This window comes from Athene cunicularia (genome assembly GCF_003259725.1).
Source record: "Athene cunicularia isolate RWA chromosome 14 unlocalized genomic scaffold, athCun1 chr14_part1, whole genome shotgun sequence".
Classification (NCBI taxonomy): Eukaryota; Metazoa; Chordata; class Aves; order Strigiformes; family Strigidae; genus Athene; species Athene cunicularia.
In genome coordinates, this window is record NW_020799118.1 from 17,313,576 (window position 1) to 17,326,814 (window position 13,239).

Here is a 13,239-nt window from a genome sequence, read left to right on the forward strand (position 1 = left end):
CGGCGGGACCGCAGGGCGTTGCCCAGGTGCCCGGCCGTGCGGCTGGGACAGGCTCTCGGGCCGGGTCCTGGCTCCGCTGCCGTGCCCTTTCAGGCCCGCAGCCATCGGACGGGCCCTGCTCACCTCCAGACTCGCCCTTTGGCTGTTTTACTACTCCCCGCTTCGGTGCTCTCTCCCTGAGGGAGCGTTGCCGTTGACGCCACTCCTTGCGATGGCGTCGGGTGAGTCCAGAGGCAAGTCGGAGGCGGTCACGTTAAACAATGGAGCGTGTTACATGACCTTGGATTTTTTTCTAGTCAGTCCAACACGCTGTTTGATGGAAGACCAGACTTAACAAATGGCAGGCAGGCATGTCAAAGCAGCCTTGTTGACCTGATAAAGGTAAAAAAGACATAGACCAGCTGACATCGCAGACATCTCCAGGGACATGAGCTGCAAGCAGCAGTGAAAGTTTCCTATCTAGGATATTAGAATTTTAGAGCTGCTTCTGGGTGAGGCGGAAAGCCTCATGTGAAAACCTTTTTTTTTTTAAAGTTAATGTGATTTAGAATGATATGGCCAGCATTCCTCAAAAAGAGAGGTGTGTAATGCACAGATGTGGTGAACAAACGTGTCTTAGTCTGAAATTAATACCTGGGGGGAAGATCTGCTGTCACTAGGGGAATGAAAGTCCAGTGATGATTTGAAGTAGAAACATCTGTGTGGGGACAGTGGGGTAGTGGAAGCGCTAAAGGCATCAGCTTTACATGGATCATTTCTGTTCCTTTGGGAATCTGGAGGAGAGTGAGTGTTACAGAGAACAAAAGAGCAAGGAATCCAATATGTCAGTATGGTGCCCAGAAATCTGAAACAGGATTAAATGGTGAAGGTTGGTGGTCCTGCACTCACACTGGTTTGAACGATAACAGAGAATCCTCCCTAGGGTTTGTTGTGTGTACCTGCTTTGGGTGAATATTTGTTGAAACAAAACTGTCCTTGTCCTACTCTTTGTTGAGATAACTCTTGCATAAGATGATGACACATCAGTGAGTAGTTATTTTGTGTTTCTCATGGTGAACAGGAACTGCCTAGGGAAAAACCACAGGCTTAAATTTCTGGGTTGACCCCACCTTTCCATTTTACTGTTGGTGACCTGCTCAATTCATTCCCTTCCAGTACTTTCCATGTGAAAAATTTCTCCTCTCTTACAAGGTAGCAAGCATCAATCTCTTCCTTGCCTCTTTCTTGCTTCTGTCCTTACTACTCGGATGATCTTCTGCATGGGGTCTTGTGGTTTAACAGGAGTTCATAGCTGTAGTTTGAGGATCTGCTTTATAGTCTCCTCTGTAGCAGACAACTGATTGAGGCCTGAGGTGGTGTGTCATCAGAGCTGAACCCATTGCCCAAATGACTGGGAGTCTTCAGCCTTTCTCTCCCCCCACCCACTTTTTAGTTTAGCTTGCTTTATTGCAAATGCCACTGCGGGAGGAGGAGGAGGAGCATTTTAGTGTTTGTCTTCGGTTTTCATCATCTAATTGGCAACAAATTTGTCCACAAGTTGAGTCTGTTTTGCCTATGACCATAATTGGTAAGCAATTTCCTTGTCTTTATCTCGACCTATGAGCCTTGTATTTTATTTCTTCCCTGTGTTCTGCTGAGGGTGGGCAGTGGGAGAGCCTGGATGGGTGTCTGGCAGCTGGCCAGCCAAGTTAAGCCCACTCCAGCAGTTAAAAAAGATGCCCCAGATTTTGAAGCAGCAGGATCTGTACTTTGCTCTGAAATTCATATCCCAAGCTGCCTGTTTCATAATTCTGTGATTATTGGTACAGTGGTTTATATGATTACTGCTTTGTTAAACAAAGCCAAAACAAGAACAAGGACAGTTCATTTGGCTTAGGTGGAGAAGTAAAGAGTAAGGCCTTTCAGCAAATCATCTACTACTAGCATGTGATTTAAACAGTGTGGACATAGCAGTATACTTGGAACTTAAATAATTTTTGTTATGTGTCTGAGTTTTATTTCCAGTGTTTGACTTCTAATGATTCTACTGCTATATTTTCACAAGGAAGAAGAATTTAAATGGCTTTTACAAGAAGAGGTCCATGCTGTTTTGAAACAGCTGCAGGATATTTTGAAGGTAAAGTTAATTTGCTTTTTGTTTTGTGGGTTGGTTTGCTCTTCCATGTGAGGAAAGGTGGTAGATTTCTCCTTGAGGAAAAAATTCTTGGTAGAGGGTGAATAGAAAGGTCCATCACTCATGTCCAGTGTTTCCCAAGTGTTTGTTTGCCCTCTGGTCTTAAGAATTCATAATAAAGCTGATTTCCTCTAGATAACTCTGTTCTTGACTCTATTCTCTTTGCTGAGAACTGTTTTGGAAAGGATGTGGAGGCAGACAGACCTGTCTGCCAGGCATTTTCCTGAGAAGTGAATATTTTCTGGAACAGAGAATCTGGATCTGCCTGTAACTCTTACCATGTGAAGGCAGAAATGAGCACAATAGCCTTTAGCTGACAAGCTAATACTCGTGCAGTAATTAGTAGATGCACTCTCCTCATTCAAAACCATCCTTCCCTTGATATACCCACTTCTCTGATGGCACCTGTCCCTTTCAGAGGCGTGAAGTGTTCAGCTGAACCAGGCCTGCAGCACCTTTTGCCAGCCTGAGTGTGGGCTGCTGGCTTCAGCTCTTTTCAGGCAGCCAGGCAGTGAACCAGCCAAAGGGGATTGTGTGCTTGTGTGCAAGCTTTCCTGCTAGGTTAGTTTTCCACAGGCCCAGCCCCTAAACAGGTTTTGGTGGGGCTTAGTGGGTGATGCAAGAGTGGGGGCAAAAATGTGGAGGTGAAGGGTTGGGTGCCAGAGGAGGTGGGAGTGCCATGGTGCTGACCCAGGATGTGACTCACTGCAGGTTGTTGTTACCTGCTGCTATCTGGATATATAGTATCTGTTTTGAAGAATTCATTACAGTTTTGAGGTTGATTAAAGGACAGTCATCAGCCAGTATAACCAGTTAGGAGGTCTGGTTTTCACTTGTGGATAAGAGACTCATTGGGGGGGGGGGCGGCAGTGAGTGTGCTGGGAAAGGGGGAGTAGGACAGTGCCTGGGGGCATGCAGGGCCGGGCTCTGTGGAGTGCCCCTGCTGCTGCAGTCAGCTTGGCAACCCCACCTTGCCTGGCTCTGGAGCACAGGATTTCCCATGCCTTTAGCTATGAGCCATCTCAGGCTATGCCTGTCCTACAGGAGGATGAGGGAAAATCTGTGTGCTCTGTTGGTGGGTTGCAGGAGGCTTGCAAAGGTGACCACTCTGCATTTGGCCACTTGCCAGTGTCTGCATTTCTGCTTTCACCTTGTCTTTGTTCCTGGCCTGTGGTGGGCTGGGCGGGGGTGGAGGCTGTAGCACTCACTGTGTGCTCTCTTGGGCAGGAGGCTTCTCAGCGGTTTGCGCTGCCCGCCAGCGGCTCGGCAGGAGCCCTCAAGCAGCAGAACTTTGCGTTGAGCACGTCAGGGTAAGTGGTTGTGGCAGTCGGGGGGTCGCTGCTGCTCTGCCAGGCCGTGCCAGTGGGGGCTGCCACCCCTGGCTATGCCCGTGTTTGTGCCGGGGGCTTCCCTCTGGGGCAATGGGCTGTCCCTTGGGCACCTGCGGCCAAGGTCTCTACAGCACCCCCAGAGCGAAGGGGTTCTCTTTAATACGAGATTGCACCTTAAGAAAAACAAGCAAACTCCTATGTCAGCTTAATGTAACAGTCTGTAGCCAAGTTCCAGGGCTTGCCTTAGCCAGACTTGTGCTGTTTCCTGCTGACACCTATAATATGCTCATCGATTCCCAACCACATGCTGGTGTGTTACGTCAGTGTGCTACTGTCAGCAGTTTTGCCAGGGGGCATATTTTTGATTATGGGCACAGGGATTTGCAATTACAAGACCTGCTCTTGGCTCAGTTTTTGACTCTGACCATGGATGAATCTTAACCTTTGTCCTAATCTCCCTAAAATAGCAGTAATAAATCTGCCTGGCACAGAGCAAACTGAGACCTGTGCAGAAAGTGCTATAGCAGTGCATTTCTGAAATAGATGTACATTTTTTGATCTTTAGCATCACCCTCAGTCTTGAATAGTTGCACTCTGGCAGAGGTCACAAGCTTATTGCAAAGTAGGAGACCTTGGTCCTTAGAAACAGCATGGTGAGCATTTTATAGAATGATGCAATGATTCTCTATCAGGTTTGAAGCTTGCATTCTTCAGATGTTAAAGTATACAGTTGATTCTAGTTTTCATTCATTGTTGCAAGGTAGATCTTCAAAAGTGTTATATCTAAAGAGTTTGTCTAATGTATTGAAATATAAAGTGTTGCTAAACTGAGTTCTTGAAGGCCTGGGTGCTTGAGTCTTCCCCCACTGTTCATTGTAGATGTGAGCCATCTTACAGGACCTTTTAAAGGGTTTGGGGTGTTTTTTTTTTTCTTGTTGAGGAGAACAAGGTGGGTTTGTAGTTTTCAAGTCCCATATGAACCATGTAGAACTCCAATGTCATGAATTCATCTAATATCTTATGTTTGTGCTTGCTAGAGCTGTTTGTAACAGCAACCAAAGTGTTGATAAGTAATATGTGAAATAAGCATGGGATAAGAAATGAATGCAATGTCTTAGGTAGGGCAGTTAGGGTGAGGTGGCTTATAAATAATAGGACAGCAGCTGGCCACAGGCCAAGAACTGGGACTTGAAAGTGTATGTGGAGTTCATCTGCATCCCCCAGGTGACCCCTGGAAGGAAGGGGATGTGGCTAGCTAAATGGGACAGGGAGGGGCGGTGTCAGGTTGGCAGTTTCAATAGGTGTCTCTTGCCTCATGTGACTGGTGTTGCCCAGATCCTCCTTCTTATTCCAGCACAGACCAGGTGAAAGGTGTGTTGACACTGCAGGGAGATGCCCTGTGTCAAGCTGTGAGTACTTGCTCTGCTTCTTGCTTTCTAATACCATCAAGGGGTGGGAGTCATCCTTATTACACTTTGATAACCTCAAGAAAGAGGTCATCCTTACCATGCTTTACCAGTGATTGATAAATATGCTTTGTCAGTCTTCTCTAATAGCACTTAAAACCTTAACATTTTAGCAACTGTTGAAATTTGTCAGCAGCTAACCCTCACCCCCCAACACACACACAGCTGTGGTGAGTGGTGGAGTAGACTTTTATGAGGATTCCTTGCTTTTACTGCCTTTGTTGTGTAATACCTTTATTGTGTAATTTCCTTGGGGGCCTTCTGAGATGAGGTCATGTGTCCTGCCTGGATCCCAATTCGCGAAATGCCTATCAACTTATCCTTTGTATTAACACCTTCCTGTAGGAAGACCAAAGTTCTGGCCATGCCAGAGCTGCTGAAAGAAGCTTGCCAAGACAGTCTGGGAGACAGAATTAAGTGGGACTGGCAGTCTCTATGTTCTGCATAGGGAGGCGTGCTTGGTCTCATATGTTTGTTTCTTTCTTCAAGGATGTTAACCTGAAAATTCCCAGAAATAATCAGCTCCTGCACTTTGCATTTCGGGAAGACAAGCAGTGGAAGTTGCAGCAGGTACTGTTAATTTTAGATGCCTACCCCTCTCTAGTATCTGCACCCTCCAAGCAGTAGCTGTAGCTCCTCGCTTTCCAAGAGAGAAGGTTATATCTATCCCACATTAGCTCCAGTGGTAAAAGCTAAGGGAGGAAACAGTTGTAGTTAAATTCAGCTGTGGTGCTAGGAGAGAAAGGTGGGTTCTGCTTGTTCCTGAAGCCAGTGAGCTGAAGGCTGTCTGCATAGCAGTCATAATCCTTTAAAAGGAGTGCCTAGGGTGCCTGTGCACTTACTAACCTTGTGCCTCCTTGTAAAACCCAGGCTAGCAGGGTAAAGAACAACTTCAGAGGATTTGAGTAGCTTGCTGTCAGTGTCTTAGGGAAGCATTTCTTTATGCTGAGAACAAATTTCACTGCATTGTGCTCTTGTAGCACTGAGTTCCCTCAGTTAAGGAGTTAAAGGGTTGAGGCTGTCCAGAACATTGAATCTCTTTCCCATCATTTTGCTGGGAGATAGCTCATTTCAGGACCTGATCTAGTGCCTGATCTTGAAGACATAGTTTCCCACAGTTACTTTGTTATAGCTGAGTAGGTTGGAGAAGGGTGTATTCCATGTGCTGCACTGCTCCATGGCTCAGACCATGGAGCATTTGGTCCATGGCATTTGGTCTTGAGTGCAGTTTCCAATGCCTTATTTGGCAGCAGGGAGAAAGCTCTACCTGGTAACTGTGTAGAAATCTAGAAAATTGTGTATTTGAGATGTTAATGCTAAACTTGACTGAGTTTATTTGTGCCTTGCAACAAGGAAAGGAAGATGTTGTGATGCTATTTTGTGGGTGTTTTGTGCTGCTGCCTGGTTGATAATCTTCTACCAGCTTTTATGGAAAATACCTTCCTCTGTTTACTTGGAAGAGCTTTATGTTCTAGTGTTGTTCAGATGTAGAATGTGAGTGCCTAAAGAACTGTGAGCAGAAGCATTTACAGTGATTATTTAAGAAGATTGCAGTGATTATACAGAAGATTTATAGGAGATCTTTGTCCTGTCTGAATTAAAAATGAGCATCTCAAAGTATTGTTTGTTCCCTTAGTGAGTGGTGCCAGATGGAGTTTTGTTTCTGTGCAAAGTAAAGTCATGGGTAAGAAGTTGTAGTATGGCACATTTTTGGGGAACGCAGGTGCAGGCACACAAGTTTTGAGGAATTTGATTAGAAAACAGCAAAATCAAGGGGGAAGAGGAATGAAACAAGTTCTTATAATAGCAGGATTGGCATTGCTGGGTTGGGTAATGCTGCCAGGGTAACTTAGCTTGCTTGAAATCATCTGGAAGATGTAAAGGCTGGAGGTGGTGATATTTGGAGATGTCATAGCCCAAGTACCTGCAGAATCTCTCTGCAGTCTGACAGTGGACTTTATAACCTCTCTCTTCTTCCTGTAGCCTCCAGTGCCTTGTGCTTTCTAAGAGCAGAACTATTCTGTGATCCTTGAGCTCTGGATAAGAAGGAACTATAGCCCAGATCTGTGCCACAGAGGTCTCTACAAGGCTGAGCTGGGATCTGGGGTTGCTGGGGAGCAATGAAGGATGTATCAAACTACTAATTTCCCAAGCTGTGTTATCCATCTCCCATCAGCTACCTCTCATACAGTCTTCCCTTTTCCATTTATTGCACCCTCTGATTTACCCCTTCCTTTTTTTTTCAATTTTCCTGCTGCTGCCTGGAACCGACCAGTTACTTTCTCACAGGGCCATCTTCCTCTGGTTTGTCCTTGCTCCCATAAAAGCACTGGGATATAGCTATCAGCCTTGCTTTGATAATTGTCTCCTGGCTGCAAGCAGTCTTGCTTAAGAGGGACTTAAGCTAGCTGTGTCCTGAGTGTGGTGAAGTTCCAGACAAGCAGTGTGATGGCAACTTCTTCATGCTGGAGATAGCTCTCAGCCACAACAATTATAGTTTAGAAGGACTTTGGAATACTGCCAGAGATGCTGTATTTTTTGTTGCTATTGATGTAATTTACATCATTGGTTTTAGCTCTTGATAGTTCCTAAGGAAGAAATCATTATTTGTGTTGCTAGACCTGACTACCATATACCATCAACAGTGAGGCAGTTGTGATCACAGTCCTCCCAGGATGAGAGTGCCTGATATTGCTGTTCTTTCAGGGCAGCAGCAATATCTTAATTGGCAGTTCAGGTTATAGCGATCAGACTGCTTTGCATCTCCAGTCCCTGAGTGAAGAACCCAATAATGCATCTGGGCAGCAGTGGTAGTTTTGTGTTAGCGAGTGTCTGGTACTCAGAGAAATGTCCTTAACATTTGAGAAGTGAGCATTTTCCTAGGGCCAACAAAATAATGAGGGAAACCTCTACTTCCTAGTGTGTATTATAAAGAGTGTGTCATTAATAGGGCTGCATTTGTACCTTTGCAGATCCAGGATGCTAGAAACCATGTTAACCAAGCCATTTACCTGCTTATGAACAGAGATGTAAACTACCAGTTCAAAACAGGCTCGGAGGTTCTCAAGGTGAGGAGAAAGCCCTCTCTACTTGAGTAGGAACATGCATTTTTCTTCCCTCCATTTGTTGTTTTAAATAGTTAATGAACATTATTGTCTTGAGTCTCTTAATGGAAAAATTGTACCCATATGTACCTATTTCAAGGAGTGTCCATGTGACCTCATATTTGATATGAATCTATACCAGTTTAGCATCAGTAACAGGGTTGTACATCACGATGAACAGTAATCTGAGCAGTCGGTGCCCTGCTGCACAGCAGTGATATTCTGTGAGTGCCTTCTTTGATCTTTTTCAGATGATGCAGTTACAGAGCTCATGCTTTTTGCTGTCAGTCAGTGCTTTTGGTGAGAGCAGAAATGAAGCAGTCATCAACAAACAAAAGATTACAGTTAGTACTCATGATTTAGTGATGGTTTGAAAGTGACTTCTTGCTTGCTAGTAGTAGCTGATGCAGTCTGATACAGACCAGTTGTTACTTGGAAATGTGCTCTGAAACTATCAGAGTTTTGACTTACTCGTTAGAATCCATCACAGTATCAAAGAAGAGAAAGCTAAACTTTTTTATTCTCTGCATTGCAAGGGCTGCTAATAGGAAGAAGTTAGGTAATAAAACTATTTCCTTTTTACTTTTGTATGGAAGTAGGGGGTAGAAATTAGTCATAATATAAAATGCCTTCATCTTAGGAGTCATGAGCTCTATAACAGACATAAGTTGGTTCCCACTTTTTTTCTGGAAGAGGAAGTCTGCCTGAATAGAGGCTCTGAACTGTGGTTTCTGGCAGGATTGGACTCTCAGTGAGCTGGTTCTTTTCTTTAGTGCCCTAGCTCACAGGTTATGAATGAGAGGGCCCATTCTCTAGTTGTTGTACCCGTGATGTGGGAATGGGGAGAACTAGAACACAGCTTGTTGTTTTTCCTTAATGCCTGCTCTTCAGAAGAGCTGATGATGAGTTTGTTGATGCTTCTGTGGCATCAGTAATTGATCTCATGTTCTCTTCTTATTCTTATAATGAATAACTGTTCTCTCTTCAGTCCCTGGTATTAAATGCTCCTGGCGTGTCTCACAAGTGTCTGTGATTATGGTAACAGTTAAACTGCCACCCCTTCCCATTCCTGGAAGTGTGAGGGGGTGGTGATGCTGGTTGTCATAACACTTGCTAAATGCTCTAGGATTCTGCAGCACTCTGTCCAGAGCTGTCCAGGGATCACCACTCAGCAGTGTACATACCTTATCTTGTAGCTTATGGATGCTGTGATGTTACAGCTCTCAAGAGCCCGGAATCGGCTTACCACTCCAGCCACTCTGACTCTACCGGAGATTGCCTCCAGTGGTCTCACAGTAAGTATGTGGTGGTCTAGATCTCTGTACAGTCTGGCAGCGTGCAGCAATTGGGACATTGTGCTGCATCCTGGTGGAAATGGATTTCTGAAGTGTCTCCAGAGGCAGAGAGAGCTGAAGAAGTTGCAAACACTGAACGGTTTTGGCTGTTCTGTATCTTCCTGTGGGAAAGCAGATGACTTGGGCGTGAGGACTCTGGTTCTCAGAGAGTAAGTTGTGTTCTCTGCCCAGGAATCTTGCCCAGGGATGATTTGTCATTGTGAACATTGCTCTGTCCCCTCCTGTCACCATCGTGCACACACCATTTGATCAAGCATGAGGGGAACAACTATTGCTTGCAAGCTGCTCAGTCTTTGTTTCTTTTCTAATGTCCCTCTCACTGTGGGGTAACTAGTATGACTTAGAAAAAGGTAATTATTTCCCAGTACTAGAAATAATGGTCGTTTCACTGACAAAGAAACCACTTATTTTCTCACCAGAAAATGTTCACCCCTGCTCTGCCTCCAGACATCCTTGTGAATTTCTATATTAACCTGAACAAGCTGTGCCTGACTGTCTACCAACTCCATGTGCTGCAGCCCAGCACAACCAAGGTGATGCCTACTATCCTTGTTTATATACCTCTCCCTGTGTCCCACTGTAAGGAGGAGATCACACTGCTATATGGTGCAATGTTATATGCATAAGATAATGCAGAAACAACTGTAACTGGTGTTAAGTATCTGTGTTTAGATCTGCTGCAGACAGAACGCTGGCTCTAAATCTAGTTTGGGGCATGGCCACGTAGCCCAGAAGAAAATACCAGTGCTCTGGAGTAAGCCAGTAACTATTTTTTTGCCAAGTACTGCTTAATCTTACAATATAATGTGATAATTTTGCATAATTTTGGAAGGGCATAATTGTATTAATCCAGTTAACATTAAAGTAGCATCTTGGGTTTTCTGAATGGAGTTTTGATGGATACTTTTCTGCTTCACCTGTTGCATTTGGGTCAGCTTGATATCCTGTGAAACCAGAATTAAACTCTTTAGCTTTATGAAATGCAGTCCTTACATAAGGATACTTTTCCCAAAATCTATCTTTTGTTTTTCTTCTGGACCTTCTCATCTTATTTTTGTGGTGCTAAACTTTGGAGCTAAGTTGGACTCATCCACTGTGTAGAATTTTTTTTCATGGAGTAGCAGGAAGGGATCAAATGCCATGGATTGCATATGAATGGAGTATTCAGGCAGATACAGTATAGGCATTTCTTGATGTCAGGCTACTGAAAGTGCAAATCTTAAAACATCCTCCTTCTAAGGACTTTTGTTTACTGTATCAAATGCCTAATAACCTTTTCCTGCTCTTCCAGAACTTCAAGCCTGCTGGAGGGTCCATTTTACATAACCCTGGAGCCATGTTGTAAGTATAGTCACTACAAGGGCTGTGTAACAGGTGTAGGAGTACGCTGAGGATGAGATCCAAATGTCTGTACTAATTTTTGATTGTAGCATCTGTTAAGTGGAGAAGCTGGACTGAGTCACTTGCTGTGGCTGTGCCTGTGAAGGCACAGGTGCTCGTAATAGTGTTTCTTTAATGACTCAGTCATAAAGGCCCAAAGATGTGATTTCTCGGGATACAGCCCACACATACAGTGCCATGAGCTTGTCTGGAGATGGGAGTTGTCAGCCAAAATGAACATTAGGTTATTGGCATTGCTATCTGCATTTTCTGCCTCTCTACCTCCCTGGAAAGCATTGAAGTTTATATCTTAACCGTATTAGCTTAATTCTGAATCTCATCAGAGATAGACTGAGAGTTTACACTCTAACTTTACCAGGTGTTGTTTTAAATATAGTAGAAATCTTAGTGATCTCTTCCGTGAGAATGGAGGACAGTTGAGTTTTGTGTTCTGTGCTGTTGTGTGTAAATTTGTGCTCTTTTTTTTTCCCTACCCCAGTGAGTTTGGCAACCAGCGATATGAAGTCAGCCATGTCCATAAAGTGGAATGTGTTATACCATGGTTAAACGATGCCCTTGTCTTCTTCACAGTTTCACTGCAGCTTTGCCAGCAACTAAAGGACAAGGTAATAGCCTTAGAGAAGGGGCTTGGTTTTTAACTCTGGACTCTGAGAGGACCTCAGATCTAAAAATCTGATGTGATGTTATTCTGTACAGCTTACATATAAACTGAAAACAAACGATGAGTCAATGCTCTGGAGCCAGGGATGTGGCTGGCACTGCTGAGCAGGCAGCCATCTGGCATAAGTGTAGTAGGGTGGCAGATGTGTTTGCTGAACTAGTGACCTGATGGAGAGGAGCAGGTAGACACTTATGTTCTCTCAGTCATGAGCTGGATGTGAAGAGATGCCAGGGTGCTGGAGGGGAGGTATGGACACCTCAGCAAACTAGATTCCAGTAGTCCAGTGTTCAGTTCCAGCTCTGCAGCTGACCTGGGTGCACCTTGAGCAAGTAACTTTGTGTTCCGAGCCTCCTCAGTGACAATAGCAGCAAATCTGCCCTTGTGCGGTGCAGTGCTGGAGTGTGTAATGCTGTAAAGCTCAATCTTCACATGCCCATTACGTGCTCTTTCTTCTGTGGCCCAAAGGATACAGGAACTTAACCTGCTTTTCTTGCTTTCCAGATCTCTGTTTTCTCCAGTTACTGGAACTACAGGCCATATTAATTCTCTATGGAGTGTCCAAGCCCTTACAGCACTTCCAGTGTCTCCCTGTTTGTTTTCAACATGTCAGCTGAGTCCAGGTCAGCTTGAGGAGTGCTGCGCTTTACTACCAGGTGGCCCTCCATAGGTGAGGGTCAGCGTATCCAGAGACACAATTCTAGTAGCCTTGTCTGGGACCACTGTATAAGCAGGGCAACAAGCAATGCTGTGTGGTTAGTGAAAGCTTCTGCCTGTCTTTGTTCTCATATGTGTTGCGTGGCTTGCGATTCTTCAAGACTGGTGAATTACACTAGCCCGTTACAAGGGATGGGGAGCTGTGGGCTTCTCACACTAACACTATTTGCACACAGTGCTGTAACTAACTGCTGGACTGTGATCTGGCTGGGAAGGGATGAAAGCATACTGATTTAACACGCTACAAAATGTGTAGAGCATGTTGCTCCATGTAGTGAAATAATGTTGTTATGATCTAGTTCAGCTGTGGTTATGACTAGCACTGAGCTTCTCCCTCTTCTATCTGTTCTGTCCATGCCCATGTTATTGATTCCCCTTTGGGGTTATTCTTAATTGCTGCTCTTTGAACTCTTCTTTTTCCCTGGCATCAATGTGATAACACTTTTTTTCCTAAGCCAATTGGACCAACTGTTTTTTTTCAGGTTTAGTATCTAGTTTTCACTGCCAGCCTTTGGAGCTGCCTCAGTACCTTGAGCACAGCTATGCAGTCTCACATCCTGTCATTAAACCCAAAGTGAGTACCACATTGTTACTATTTGCTGCCTACCTATGGATGCTACAGTATGTAACTCATCCCTCTAGCCATTGATAATTGTAAAATAAAGATCCTCAGACCTGCCATTCTCCTGTGGGCTGTCAGTGCTGAGAATAAAAGAGTATCAAAGATGATATGCTCTTACAAGTGAGTGGCTGTTACTAGTTACGTGTGCTGGATTACTGTTTGCCTTACCTGGAGGACAGCAGTGGTCTCTATGGGCAGAGCTGGGAAGCTCTTTGAAGGCTGGGCCTGGTTTGTGTAGCCTCAGCTCAGTGCTGTCTGACACCCTGGTACTACCTGAAGTAATTTTCTAAACTTCCCTTGATGGTCATGTTTGGAAGAGGCTCTAGGTGCTGAGACTGGGTTGGGCTGGCTCGTGGAGCTGGCTGTTAAGTGATGAGTAAGCATCTCCTGTCTCCCGTTTGGCTCCAGCGAG

The 13,239-nt window shown here is 44.7% G+C and overlaps 1 protein-coding gene across 1 annotated transcript; it reads left to right on the plus strand.

Moving 5' to 3' along the window:
- Positions 1–1,995: 1,995 nt before the first annotated feature.
- ROGDI (rogdi homolog) lies at positions 1,996–12,929 on the plus strand. Its single transcript, XM_026859116.1, has 10 exons — positions 1,996–2,116; positions 3,401–3,483; positions 4,859–4,913; positions 5,460–5,540; positions 7,943–8,038; positions 9,271–9,369; positions 9,849–9,962; positions 10,721–10,770; positions 11,309–11,435; positions 11,993–12,929. Exons 1-10 carry the CDS (start codon positions 2,018–2,020, stop codon positions 12,032–12,034), a joined length of 846 nt encoding a protein of 281 aa, XP_026714917.1. The 5' UTR covers positions 1,996–2,017; the 3' UTR covers positions 12,035–12,929.
- The last annotated feature ends 310 nt before the right edge of the window (positions 12,930–13,239 follow it).

Coding starts and splice junctions, on each gene's coding strand:
- ROGDI (XM_026859116.1), top strand. CDS start 2,018: ATGATTCTACTGCTATATTTTCACAAGGAAGAAGAATTTAAATGGCTT. Junction 9,963..10,720: donor TGCAGCCCAGCACAACCAAG/GTGATGCCTACT, acceptor CTGCTCTTCCAG/AACTTCAAGCCTGCTGGAGG. Junction 11,436..11,992: donor GCCAGCAACTAAAGGACAAG/GTAATAGCCTTA, acceptor CTTGCTTTCCAG/ATCTCTGTTTTCTCCAGTTA.